At 35.6% G+C, this 15089-nt stretch overlaps 1 protein-coding gene across 50 annotated transcripts in view; it reads left to right on the top strand.

The window, feature by feature from the left end:
• The window catches only part of PTPRD (protein tyrosine phosphatase receptor type D), a 2336513-nt gene extending 2323899 nt beyond the window's left edge, over positions 1-12614 (top strand). For all 50 annotated transcript variants that reach the window (XM_078368970.1, XM_035293431.3, XM_078368938.1 and 47 more), the window contains 3 exons: positions 1784-1938; positions 6874-7009; positions 8898-12614. In XM_078368970.1, coding sequence (XP_078225096.1) covers positions 1784-1938; positions 6874-7009; positions 8898-8966 — 360 coding nt within the window. In that variant the 3' untranslated portion in view covers positions 8967-12614. The remainder of the gene's footprint in view (positions 1-1783; positions 1939-6873; positions 7010-8897) is intronic.
• The last annotated feature ends 2475 nt before the right edge of the window (positions 12615-15089 follow it).

Raw genomic sequence — 15089 nt, 5'->3', positions numbered from 1 at the left:
GGTCTTTATAATTGGGTATGTTTTTGCAGTGGCTGGTACTGGTTTTTTCCTTTCCATATTTAGTGCTTTCTTCAGCAGCTCTTGTAAGGCAGGCCTGGTGGTGACAAAAATCTCTTGGCATTGCTTGTCTATTGAGAATCTTATTTCTCCATCACTTATGAAGCTTAGTTTGGCTGGATATGAAATTCTGTGTTGAAAATTACAGTATTGTTAAGTGGGTGACCTTTAAAAAAAGTCAGGCGATCTTTTGTCCAAATGGAAGGCATTTGCGCACACAATAGTAACTGTAGTCACAAATGAAATCCCCAGGACATTCAGGGAATAAATCTGCATTACCTAGCCTCTGGCTCTCCTTCCTGTGCTTTCCAAATGTTTTCCAGCAACAGAGGGAAGTAAATCATGCTTCCAAGGTAACCATCCACAAGATAGCTATGGGGACAAGTACTTTTCTCTTTCTCAGTATTAGCACAAACTTAGTGTCATCTTCCTATGTCCATCTCCAAATAATGTCAGTCAGGAATCTGCCATGTGCCTGTGAAAACCACCAGGCAAGTTGATGAGTGCCCATCTCATGTTGAGACCCTCTCTTTTCTCAATGAGTGAATGACGGGGAAAGATGTGTTAGTTAACAAAAACAAAGGAGGAACAGGTTGAAGCTTCTTTAATCAGAAGAGAGCATTTGGGAGTAGGACCTCTTCAAATGAGATCAGTCCCTCTAGGCTTGGATTATTTGTCTCTGCTGATGATCAGAAGAGAAGGATGCTAGGCAAATGTATTATTCCTGTTTCTGTAAATAGAGGCTCCCTTCTGCTTTTCTTGTGTGTCTAGAAACACCTTAAAATTCCAGAAGAAATGCCTTAGTGGCTTCTTTTCAACCCATGTAAACTTCATGAGTCAGAGTAGTTTTATCTAATCACTCTATGAAAGAAAGACTCCTCTTACATCTGGCTTTGTTTTTATTTCTGCCTTTTGGTTTATCTATGTTTCAGCCCCTCACAGACTGCCACTCTTGTGGTCAGCCAAGGAGAGTTCTTTTTCAGAAAAGGGCATTTGTTTGCTAATATAGTCCTTGGTCTTCTTGAGGGATGCTTTACTTCCCACGTAACAGCACAGTCACATGATTCATGCTATGTCCCCTGCCATGACTAGAAATTGTATTCCTCTGAGACATGGGGGGCACCTAGGTTAACAGCAACTACTGGGTTTGTGTCAGATCCTTTGAATGTCACTATTTGTCATTTGACAATGTTAGAAATATGCAAGCACAGCAGATGTGAGGTTATTATGACAGCTGCAAAAGCTCTAGTCTGGAAGACATGCCTGGGTGCTCCTTTCAATATTACAAAGTGATTATGAAATTTCTGAAATGGAGTGTCTGTGTTTGTGTGTGTGTGTATATATATATATATATTCTATTTGGAAGAAATGCAAACATGATCAATGGTTACAAACCCAAACTTTGGGTCTCAGAAGCATTTGCTAATAGGGGTACTATGTGGCTATTTACTAATGGAGAACCAGGTTTTTAACTGGTTGCTGTGAAAGCAAATTTGTGATTTAAAGGTATGTGAGTGTGGACGGTGTTCATGACAGATAAGACACAAACATAATTAAGTTTCTAGTTAAATTAAGTTTCTAGTTAAACATATTCCTAAGTAACATTTTCTGCCCTTTTATTTTTTGGGGAAACAAAATGATGATTGATTGCTCCTGTGGTCTATGCGCTTGCTAAATCCTCCTGGCATCTTCATTTGTGGCCGGGTATATGGCTTTCCTTCCAAAGGACGGCCAGTCCCGAACAGTAAGGCAGTTCCAGTTCACTGACTGGCCAGAGCAAGGAGTGCCAAAGTCCGGAGAAGGCTTTATTGACTTCATCGGCCAAGTCCATAAAACAAAAGAGCAGTTTGGCCAAGATGGACCCATTTCAGTCCATTGCAGGTAAGTTACAATTCAAAAATGGTGGCTTTCCATTTGTGATTAAAGCAGTGATAACTGTGAAAATAATCAAAGGAAAAAAATGTATATTCCCAAAATTTGCTTCCTATAAGACAAACCAAATTACCAATTTTACCTTAACAGGAATTGGTGGTACCCCCCACCAGTAATAATTTATTCTGTTATACATTTCGTATTTGCTTTAGCTTTCATAGCCATGCACTGATAACAATCTTTCTCCTGTGTTTGTCTTTGTGAGGAACCCATGAATAGCTATCAAACCTTAATGACAATACTAATTTTTGCCAGTCAATAAGTGCTTACTCTGGTACCTCAGTTAAAAATGCAATTTGCTTGAAAATTCTTGCTATATCAGAAAATGAAACACCTTCAAGTTAATTATTTTCAATAGTTCCTATAGCATTTTACTCAAGTCATTAAAGTTAATAGAAATAGCAAGTAAATGGTTCAGACATTCACCATAAATTTAGTGTTTTTGGAAATTGCTATGCAAAAACCTTCTAAACAAAAATAATTCACCTACTTTTATTTAAACTAATAGAGAGTTCTAGCAACCTGCTATCTAAATTGCTAAACCTTTTATGGTGAAACTCTTGACAGAGTTTATTAAAAAATATTTTTTTTCCTTTAGCACATCAAAAGTATAGTTCTTAATGACATAGAAGGCAGGATCTCAAGATATCTGTATTCCAGTCTTAATCCTATTATATTTAGCTTAAAGGGAAGTTTCTCTGGACCTCAGTTATCTTACCTGATGTTTAAAGTTCCATATAGCATCCTTTGTTTCTCAGGCATGTTATATCATATGAAAAACTATTGAAATCTTTTGGAAACCAACCAAAGAGCATGGAGGAAGTGCCACAAGAAATTAAATAAAGGCACACCTCAGAAATATTATGGGGGCTTAGTTCCAGACCATGACAAGAAAATATCACAATAAGGGGAGTCGCATACATTTTTTGTTTCCCAGTTCATACCATGTGCAGTAGCATTATATCTAAACAACACTGTACCTACATTAATTTAAAAAATATTTTATTGCTAAAAAAATGCTTACCATCCTCTGAGCCTCTGATTTTGTTCTGCTGGTAGAGGTGGAGCATGTTGTCTTGATGTTGATGGCTGCTGACCAATCACGGTAGTGGTTTCTGAAGGGTGAGGTGGCTGTAGCAATTTCTTAAAAGAAGATGATGAAGTTTGCCACTTCACATGACTCTTTTTCAAGGCTTCTCTGCAGCATGAAATGTTGTTTCATAGTTTACCCACAGTAGAACTTCTTTCAAAATTAAAGTCATTCCTCTGCAACCTTGCTGCTTTTCTCTTAACTATTTATATACTATTCTAAATCTTTTGTTGTCATTTCCAGTATTCACATCATCTTCACCATGAGTACATTCCATCCTGACAAACCACTTTCTTTGCTTGTCTCTAAGAAGCAACTCCTCATGTATTCAAGTTTTATCATGAGACTGCAGCAATTCACTCACAGCTTCATGCTCCATGCTCCACTTCTAGTTCTCTTGCTATTCCACCATTTTTGTAGTTTCTTCCTCCACTGAAGTCTTCAACCCCGCAAAGTCATCCATGAGATCAGAATCAATGTGTTCCAAACTCCTGTTAATGTTGATAATTTGATCTTTCCCATGAATCACAAATGTACTTAATGGCAGATAGAATGGTAAATTATTTCCAGGAAATTTTCAGTTTACATTGCCCAGACCCATCAGAGAAATCACTATCTATCTATAGAAGGAATAGCCTTACAAAATGTTCTTAAATAAAACTTGAAAGTTGAAATTCCTCCTTGATATATTGGGCTGCAGAATGAGTACTGTGCTCACAGGCATGAAAACGTATCTCCTTGTACATTCCATTAGAGCTCTTCAGTGACAACTTATGTTGTGAATCAACAGTAATATCTTGAAAAGAATCTGTTATTCTGAGCAGTAGGTCTCAAGAGTGGCCTCAAAATATTCAGTAACCCCTGCTATAAACAGATGTATTGTCATCCATGCTTTTTTGTTCCATTTATGGAACTGGACTATTTGGTACAAGAAGTCTAGCTTTCAGCCTGTCTTGATGTTCGTCGTGCCCTCCTTATTATTTCAAGCTTTTGACTTAAAGTGAGGGATGTGTAACTCTTCCCTTCACTTGAGTATATTAATTGTAATTCTTAAGGGCCCTAGGATTTTCAAAACAGTAAATGAGCTTTGGCTTCATCTTAATGTCAGCAGCTACATTACCTTGTAACAAGAGAGTCAGCCTGTTGAGTTCTGAAGCTAGGTATTGACTCCTCCTCTGTAGCTATGGAAGTCTTAGATGGCAACTTCATGCAACATAATGCTGTTCATCCACATTGAAGATCTGTTGTTTAATGTAGCCACCTTCATCAATGATCTTAGCTAGATCTTCTGGATAACTTGCTATAGCTTCTATAGCAGCACTTGTTGCTTCACCTCACACTTGTTATAGGGTTGGCTTCCTTCCTTCATCCTCACAAGCCAACCTCTGCTAACTTCAAACTTTTCTTCCGCAGCCTCCTCACCTCATCATTTGTAGAAGTGAAGAGACTTAGGTCCTTGTACTGGCCTAGGCTTTGATTTAAGGGAATGTTGTAAATGTTTTGATCTTCCGTCCAGACCTTTCTTCGTATCAGCAGGAAAGCTGTTCTACTTCCTTATCCTTCCTGTGTTCACTGGAGTAGCACTTTTAATTTCCTTTAAGAACTTTGCACTCACAACAAGGCTGTTTGATGCAAGAGGCCTGAGGAGAAAAAGACAGATGGGGAAACTGCTGATTGATGGAGCAGTCATAACACACACGTTTATCAATTAAATGTTCATTGTCTTATGGTCATGGTTCATGGCACCCCAAACCAAAGTGGTAACATCAAAGATCATTGATCACAGATCACTATAACAGATACAATAATAATAAAAAAATTTGAAATATGGCAAGAATTACCAAAATGCCACACAGTGACACAAACTGAGTATGTACTGCTGGGAAAATAGCACCAATATACTTCTTCAGTGCAAGATTGACACAGACATTCAGTATCTGCAAAGCTTAATAAGGTAGACTTAATAAGGTAGAGCACAATAAAACAATGTATGTCTGGCTGTATTTAGGCAAAGTAGATGCTTTATATTGGGACTGAATTACCAGGATATTTCTTTAGACTTTACTCATAATTTGCCCAAATGCTAATTTGACCTTTTCTAATATAATCTCTTAGGAAAAGAGTATCTTTAATTTAATACTACCTATTCTTAGCTTTAGGCATCCTCATATGTATAGGTACACAAATGTGTTTTTGCATGTGTGTTCTCATTGCTTTTCTCATAAAATGATTTAATATCCCTTTAGTATAATGCTATGACTTGTGATTCATATGCCTTATAGATGTATCCATAGAAGACTTCTGAAAATACTTTTATTTACAACTTGTTAAACTAAGATTATAAAAATCAATAAATTTAAAACTTGTAAGTCCATTCTTTTTTTCAAAACTTGTCCATTCTTTTTTTCAAAATACTTAATACAAAGACAGAAACCCAATGTTTTTATTACATTCAAGTTATCAAATCATGCTAAGATAGACTCTAGAGTACCCAGACCATTCAGCAAGGAGATTATGTATCTCAGTTTCTCATAAAGAGACTTTCAAGGTTAAAATGGACCTTCAAGGTCATTTGCTTCACCTTAACAAAGGGTTTCACGGCTGCTGGACATCTTAAAGCACTTCTTAAAGACTGTCTGCCCATGGATTTTAAAAGCTCACTTAACATTTCTGTTTAGAGTATAGAAATCCCATTTATAAAGGGACACACTATTTATATATGCCTGTCAGCTACATCCTCCAGTAAATGAATCCATCTATTTTCTACGGCCCATGCCCAAGTGTTACACATGCTGTTTAATTTGGATCCAAAAATACAGGGATTTTTCAGAGTATTCACCGTTTTCCTCATTACCTCAACTTCCAGATGCTTTCCTACTTCTTAAATGCACAAAAGTAATGAATTAGTTTTCTTTCTTGCTGACATGAAGATTCTGGAATTATCTTAAAACAGTTAAGACAGCAGAGAGAAACTCCAAACCTTTCTAATGTGGTAGAAAGGATCCGAGGGTTTCAGTTGCTGATCATGTAAAAACGGTACATAAGTTTAGAGATCAGTGGCTCTTAACCATTGTTTTTTAAGATTTAGAGACCCCTGTGAGAATCTGTTGAAAGTTGTTAAGTCTCAAGAAATACGAAAGCAATGTAGTATTTACTTTATCTGTACATACACTTACAGGATAATCATAAACTTTCCTGAAGACAAAGTGAAAATCTCATACACACACACACTGTTATAGAATCTTCTCATCATAAAACCAATCTGAACATTTGAATAGTTATAAATAAATATGTCTAGGTTATGGGGCATCACATATGTATTTTAGTTAACTATAAAAAGTGAATAAAGTGCTAGAAAAGTTGAAGATGCCAAATTCATTCACCTTGTTCTGAATTTCATACTTTAAAAATGTTAAGGAGGCAAGTTCTAAATTTTAGCAGCTCCATGAATTATATGAACGTATGTTGTTTACCCTTTCTTTTTTCATTTATTTGTTATGTTTCCTTGGTCTTTCTAAAATGTTATAAGTCCCTATTGAAAAGACTTTTATCAGACTTGCTCCTAATCCCTCCACCTTCACTATCACATGCTGTTATAACTCACTATCCCAAGAGTAATCATTTGGTGAATACGATGCCACATTTTCCTGAACATTCTGCTACCAGCTTCCACATTCCACACTGTGGAGAAACACAGAATGTGGAAGCCGGTAGCAGTATGTCCACCCCGCAAGCAAATGTGGCCAAGACTGTGAGCATCTCACCCAGTAATGATGCTTTTGTTATTGTGGCAGCGCTGGCGTAGGAAGAACTGGAGTCTTCATAACATTAAGCATTGTTTTGGAAAGAATGAGATATGAAGGAGTCGTAGATATCTTCCAGACTGTCAAAATGTTAAGAACGCAACGGCCAGCCATGGTACAAACAGAGGTGAGAAAATCCATTGAATTTTTCACATCTCAAGAGCCTACGTTTTGCTAGCCGGGACCTCCTGGAGCCCAAACTCTCTCAACACCAGACAATACATACTGTGGGGAAAGCATCAAACTGTTTAATAATTTTGAAACTCATTTCCCTCCTTTTTTAAATAGGGTGAGATTATCAATGTCTTAGTGTTGCCACAGAAATTATGTGAGATTCTATGTTAGATTGAGCTATGTTAAATTGAGCTATTGGACCATTTTTGACCAATAAAATGGCAATTTCACCAAATTCATCATATTCATATTCCTATAGTATATATTTATATAGAAATATACAGAAAGCATAATGTTTAGTACATAATATAATCTCAGCCCCTTTAACTTCTCCATTCTCCTTTTGTATGCCTACAGAGATATCAGCTGCTCTATATTCATGTCTTAACAATGACCATTAAAAACATTTTGATTCCGGATAAGCCTACAGATACTATATTGGCCCCTCATTTTATATGCCAATAATTAATATGGAAATTTAGGTATTTCTCATCATGATGTGAGTTCATGATTGAGCCAGTCTGGTCTCTTAAGCATTCATATCTAAAGATAATATTACTGATAGAGTTTATGTCCTGCAGAAGGCCACCAAATTCTACAATTTATATGTGTTCCTCAATTTATCATCCACAGTATCTTCCAAACATTGATTTCAAAGTAGTGCAACTATTTGACTTGCAATACTCAAAACATTGTGTCAGCCTGACAAACTTAATGGGTCTTGCGGGTGACAGAAGGAAATTGGACATTTAAAAAGCCTTAACACTTAGGCAAGCAACTTACTGTGACAAGATAGGAAAGTAAACACCATTTATTTTGCATTACCATTTTCATTGTACGAAAATGCACATTTAAGCAAAATAGAAACTATCTACTTTCAGCCTGATTGGCTACTGAAAATAGGTTTCTTTTATGGGGAAAAATCCTACTTTTTCTCATCCCTAAAGAGATCTATAAATCATAATTTTTCCATCTCTCCAATAATGCTTCGACTTATTCCAATATGATAGTGTTCTTGTCTGAAAAAGGCCATGTTTCATACTGTTTGATTTTAGTGTGCCTTTCTGAAAAAGACAGCTAGCAATCACACAGAATTGGGCTGAATGCACAGGTATTTTTTGATATGGGCAGCCAATCTTGTGATGCCATTTTCAGGAATGAAAAGCTTGGCAGTTCAGTGCCCTGTGTAAATGGATTTGTGTGCCTGGTGTGCCGCACCAGCTACCTTTTGGCTGTCTCTCACTTACATATGAACATCATAAATGACTGTGAGTAATTCTCAGTGCAGGCTCTACTGTCCAATGATATTTTTCTTTAATTCAAAATTCTGTTGGCAGTAGCTCAGAAGATAAATCCAGATTTTTCTCAGGGCAGCTTGTCCTGAGAAATAGTTCAACTGAGAATAAGTTATCACAAATATTAAATATTTTAAATATTTAAATTTAGAATTAGTTAACACAAATAAGCAGATAACTGTAAAAGATGACTTTCATTATTAACTGCTTATAAGGCACGTAAGAACTTTATGTGTTCAGTTGGTGGTAATTGTGCACTACTACTTGGAAAACACTTGTCTGGGAAGGTAGTGTTCACCCAACCTACCACTGCTTGGAATTGAAAGATAATTTTAGTCAAATTGATCAGTGAGGTTAATAAACACCCCATGTGGCTAATTTTCTTTGTTCACTACAACGAGCTGGTCATAGGATTAGATCGATTGACAAAAGTAGTTTGGCCCCTATATAGATGTAATTTTGTTACCCAATACTTACGTTTATTTTTCTATTGAAATATACTCATGGTCCTTTCTTCTGTTTCTCCCCATTCCTTGACTCCTACAGGATCAGTATCAGTTTTGCTATCGAGCCGCACTAGAGTACCTGGGCAGCTTTGACCACTATGCAACGTAGAAACCCCTGACCCATTCTGGATTTTTACTACAGGCCCTTCAATATCCATGGAGTCTCTTCTGAGCCATACAGGGCACTTGAGAAGTCCTTCTTAACTTCTAGCTAACAACTACTTAGTGGGACTATTACACACAAAACAAATTAAAAACAAATTATTACAGGTGGACCAAGAATTCACAGTTTAATAATCTAACCTGAAAAATTATGGAGAGAATCCTGACTGATGAGGCATCTGAAGGATTTTATTTACAGATACCTCAAGGATTCAAAATCAAGGGAAGAAGACATCACAGCAAAGAACCACCATCTTATTCAGGATTGCTTGAAAGGCGCAAGGAGAAATTGCCAGAAGGCTGCAGTTCAGGGCAAGATGTTGCCGGTGTGGCTTCTCACCATGAAATGGACTCTGCTTTGACATCACCCCTTCCCACCATACTGCTCATAACAACATTTTAGGGGGAAAGTGGGGGGGATGTTTAAAAAGAAAGTCCTTGATTTAGTTTTTTAGCATTGTAAAGATACTGCTGACCTGTGCTTCATTTCTAACTGTGTAAACTTTTTTTTAACAAAATGTATCATTCGATAAAGTGGATTTTAAAAAAGTGACATAACTTCATTTTTTATTTCCAAATTGTAGGTTTTTTTAAGCTGTAGAACTGTTATCTGTAATATCTTGCTGTAGAAATCTCAAATAATTTGAAAATTTGCACATTTTTGTGCAATACTCAATCTACAGTATGAGTCTCGTCAGATATATTACTTTTATACTTCTGTTCAGTTTTGATTGGTGAGAACGTACCCATTCTCTTCAAATAAAGAGAGTTATTATTTTGTTTTGTTTTTGGAATCAACAGGGAGGCGCAAAGTATAAAGTTGCTGCTAACATATATACATATATATCCATATTTTATAAGGGTGTCTATGTATATATAGACAGTATGTCCACACAAAAAAACGGATATAGCTATCAGTCAGTTCTTCCATTATTTGTTTTTTTTTTTAAATGTAGAAAAGCTATTGTAAACATCTCTTTCCATCTATTCTTAATTTTATGACACATTGGTATTTCTCAATATCACAAAACTTTAATGTTTTTAAGGGAAATGAGGAATGCACATCAGTGATTGTCAAACCTCACCCCCTAACTTCCTACCCAATCTCCCCCGCCAACCCAATCATATTCACAAATTCTGTTTCGTTAGCCAGGCTTCCAACGAAGTTCAATATTTCTAACACTCTAGTGCAATAAAAATTATTAAATAGCTAAGAGGTGTGCATGTGGGAAAGGTCAGTGCATATCCCTTTAGGAGGGGAGAATGTTGTAATATATCAGCTATCAAGTTGTTTAAAAAAAGTGTATTCAATCGTATATTGTCTATAGTATGTGCTATGAAATTTGCATTTATGATATGTAACAGGGGCAAAGCCAAATTCATGTTACTCTGTTCAGTCAAACATTTTGTGGCATACAGCATTCCTGGGAAGTGCTGTACTTTGTTTCGTTTTGGTTTTAGTTTTGCATTTAGAGTGCCTTATAATTGATGCCTATTTTAATAGCATTTCCTTTTAGCTTTTGGTTCGTATTTCCATTCACTGTTCGTATGTGTTACTCTTTCTATTAAAGCATTATCTGTTTACCACATGTACAAAAAACTCTTTGAATAATATGCATTCCTAGTTTTCAGCCAGGTCGGGGATGTTAGTGATTGTACCAGCCCAAAGCACTTGGATAATCAGGGCCCTTCTTCCTTTTATAATTGTCAACATCAGAAAAAGCTACTTGTTTTATTTATATTCCCTTCCAAATCTGCTCTGGAACATGCAGTAACTGCACCAAACTTATTTTAGTAACAAGTATCATTGGCAACTTGGGAATATATTTGATATTCCATTAGGATTTTTCTAAAAGGGGAAATAAATAAATATATATATATATATATATATATATATATATATATATATCCCCCAATTCTTCCAACATAGTTTCTATAGGAAGCCATGGATGATGGCATGAGTTTGCCACATTTTACATGATTTTAAATAATCCTCAAAATATCCAAGGAACTCTTAAAGAGTTTTGGTATGAGTATACTACTTTGGTTTAATTTTAGCTTCATGGATGTTCTGCATGGAAGGATTTTTATTTTCCACATTTTCCCATTGCTAGCAGAATGAAATCCAAGAGACCAAACACTTGCAAGCATTGTATTTGAGCACTTTTGTAAAAAACAAAGAAAAAGAAAAAGAAAAAAAGAAAATATATATAATACTAAAAAAAAAAAAGTATCTAGAAGGCTACCTCAGAATGAGACTCTCTAACCTACATCAGAACCAGAGAAGAATGTGCACTATGTGGGTCTGTTATCGTTTTCTTTTATTTTGTATCTTTTGGAGATTTATCCAAGTGCCAGATTACTCAGTGCTATAATTTTCTTTAAGTTAAACAAAGGGGGTCAGACAGACATTGCCTCATCTAGACATGCCTTGTTGGACATGTAGAATCTGATGGAGCATTGCACACCAGAAATGACTGGCCAATGAGCAGCTTCTCTCCCTGAAACAAAAACTGCCCATTTGGCAGAGGGAAAGATGACAATAATCAGAAGAAGAAAATGAATGGGATGCATACCATAGACGAATGAGGCGGAGACTATTGCAGGAATCTTACTGTTCAGGAGCTGTTCCTAGAACTAACTCCCTTACTGTCATTGATGTGCATTCCACTCTGTGCTTTTCTGTACAAACATTCAAGTTTTAATTTCCCAGGTAAACATCTTTATCTGCCATTACCACAAGCTTTCAAGTTTCCAGTTATTTTCATCATCATAACCAGTACGGTGCTATTATTTACCTATGTACGTGTAGTTATGTATAATTTTGTAATTAGTTACAATGGTAAAAAAAAAATCAAAATATATAAAAAGTGATTTGTACAGAACTTTATTTTAGCTCTTTTTTAAAAATGATTTGCATGGTTAGACAATGGCGAGGACAGCCAGGGGAGGGAAGGGCCTCTAGGGAACTTTGCACTTTCTATACCTTTGTACTATGCACTGCCCTATTGATTCTACACCCAATAATGATATTACTTGAACCCATCTGTAAGAAACTGCTTCGGAAATTCATTTGTGTGTATGTAAATAACACAACATAGAAACAGGAAGGGAAAAAATGCACGTATTTTTTTCTTTCCTGTTTAGTTTCGGTTTTACTTTAAGTCCTTCCTTTTATTTCTAATCCCCTTTTTGTTTTTCTTTTTGGGTTTTGGTTCCCTTTGGGTTTATGGGTGCCCTGATACTCCAGCAGAGATCAGAAGGCTACAGATCCATTCTATCCATCCGTTATGTGGCTTTGCCATCCCAGCTTGGAGTGTCTTTACAAAGATAATAACAGTTGTGTTCTTTGCTCTCGTTTTGGATGCATAGACTGAAAAACTTTAAAAAATAACTTGTAAAATGGCTTGTTAAAAAAATACAATTACCTCTAATTAGTAGTACGCGTAAATGTTTTACAGAATGAAAGGCGTGCTTTTTATTTTCTTACTTCGTTACATTGGTGGCGAAAGAAGTCTGTATGAAAATCAGTTCTTTGCTGACACAAGTTCCATTTGTTACAAATGAATTCTAATAAAAATGTCAGTGTTATGCAGCCCTGGCCTTTGCTTTTGTCCATGCAAGCACTTTGGTTTTGAACTGAGTATATGTTCTCTCTTCTCTTCTGGTTCTCTAGTTAGTTCCTTGTACTAGTAACATTTCTGTTTACCGAGAGACTACTGTTCACAAATATCTACCTTGAAGACAGCACTTTTCACTGGTAAGCCAACAGACCCTCAGAGAAATAGATTTTTTCGAGGTTCACAGAGCAGAGAAAGAGCATTGTTTTCATTCATATCAGAGATCACAGGCAATCTTTAGTTCTGTGGAAGATGACTACTATATAGAAATGTAAGTGCACAACTGTATGTACATCTGTATGTATGTATTTTCATCTTGAAACAACTTTCAAGCACATAAAAATAGCTCCATAAAGTTAACTTATTAATAACTTTGGGAACATGGCTAAGAAAATACTTGGTTTGGGTTATTTATTCAGTCATTGAATATTAAAAAGTACCAATAATGGGTCACAATAGTTCTAGGTATTGGAAGTGCAGCTCTGAACAAATGACATGTTGCTGCTGTTTGCATACAGACTACAGTCTACTGAGAGAGGTTAGCCCTGAAGTAATAGTAACATCACATTGGACCAGTGCTATGAAGCAATGTGTAGGATCCTTGAAGTTAGGACTTTCAGTTGTCAGTAACAAAAAGTCTGACTGAAATTGGCCTACAGGAAAAGAAAGGTGTTTACTGACTCATATACTAAAAGATAAGAGATGCACTCATACTAAAGAGTAGAAATACATCATCTTCAAGGATAACTGGATTCAGGGCTCAGGTGATGCCTCCAGGACTTAATGTTTCTTCCCACCATCCAGCCTGATTTCTACTCTCACAGTGTCAGTTTTAAACTCCCTTTTTGTGGTCCCTGGAAGCTTTGGGATCATACCACCACAGAGCAGACACGTGGAAGGGTTCCCTTCCCCCAACAATACAATCCAAAGTCCTAGAATGGATTGGAGTCTTCTTGATCCTAATTGAACTTGTCTTGGGTAAGTGATCATCTCAGAATGCAATATGGACAAAAGGCAAGAACGTGTGCATTGAGTTATCAAATCCAGAAGGATTTAAGGCGGCTGTCCCCTTGCCAAACAGCAATGAATATTATGGGACCAACAACTGGCTGCTGATCAGCCTAATTAGTTAAGGTAACACAAAGCACAGGTGTGCTTGGTAATGTTCAAACTGCTTGTTAAAAATAGTAACAGAATAAAACAATTCCATTAGCTAAACGTTATTTTGGAACTACTATTATTGAATGACCAATCAGACTGTTCCGTTTTTCCACTTCACCTAATGGGCTTGTACTTCTGCAGATACGACCACCTGTTGACTAACTGTGTAAAAATTGGACAAAAAGTTCAAAGTGTGTCAGATTTGAGACTTTGTTCTTTGTGATTCATAACTTTAAACAGACAACTGATGGAATACCAAGAATAACAAAATATCTGATTTTATACATGTATACACACAGTATTAGTTAATAACTAATTATAAGTTACACAGTATTTGTTAATAACCAGTTATAACTTTGGGACTCTTAATTGAATCCATGATTAAACTTTATAATGAGAATTTTAATAATTATAATCATTTGTAAAATTATAAATTGAAAAATAGTTAACTTTTTAATATTTAAAAGTTATAATATTTAAAATAATTTCTGCAAATTTTAAGGAAATATAGTAGGCAAAGACCTGTGAAATTTTGTGCTGAATAGTACAGAGACTTAAAATATGTAAAATTGTATATATGTAAAAATGTTTTGCGTATACAAAACATACATTTGTTGTATATGTTACAAATAATTTTACATATATTATTTTACATACACACTGTAATGCCATTTATAATGCCTTAGCATTTCACTATTAAATATTGTTTTGGAAAAAAGATGTGGATGCCTTAAAAACTGTAATATACTTCTCAAGAAAGGATATAAAATTATGTACACACCTGGAAACAAAGAAATTACTTGAAAGAAATACAATTATTAAATGATACTGTGTGATAAAATTTTGTTGCCGCACTTTGTACACTTTCTTAAATTTTTACAATAACTGTTTCAAAATAGCACACTGTGGGTGCTTTGAAATATGTGGGAAGATGGAATAATTTTTTAAAAATCGATTTACAAAGGCATGAATGAAGAGAAAAGAGAACCAAATACAAAGTAAATACTATGAAAGATTTAAAATTTAAAACAGTAATTACTGCAAATGTAAATGAAGTCTATTCAACTTAGATACATATTTTTAGCCTAGCTAAATAATCCTTATAAGAACATGAGACTACTAAAAGTAAAAGGATGTCAAAGCTATACCATGCAAACACAGCCAAAAGAAAGCTATACTGAGTTATAGTAATATCAGCCACAGCATTACCAAATACAAGGGTCCATTTCCAATGCAAAAGAAATGTCAATCCACCAGGAAGATGTGACAATTGTGTGTGTGTGTGTATG

Source organism: Callithrix jacchus, chromosome 1 (assembly GCF_049354715.1).
Source record: "Callithrix jacchus isolate 240 chromosome 1, calJac240_pri, whole genome shotgun sequence".
In the NCBI taxonomy this organism is placed as follows: Eukaryota; Metazoa; Chordata; class Mammalia; order Primates; family Cebidae; genus Callithrix; species Callithrix jacchus.
This window is presented reverse-complemented; position numbering and strand designations above follow the sequence as displayed.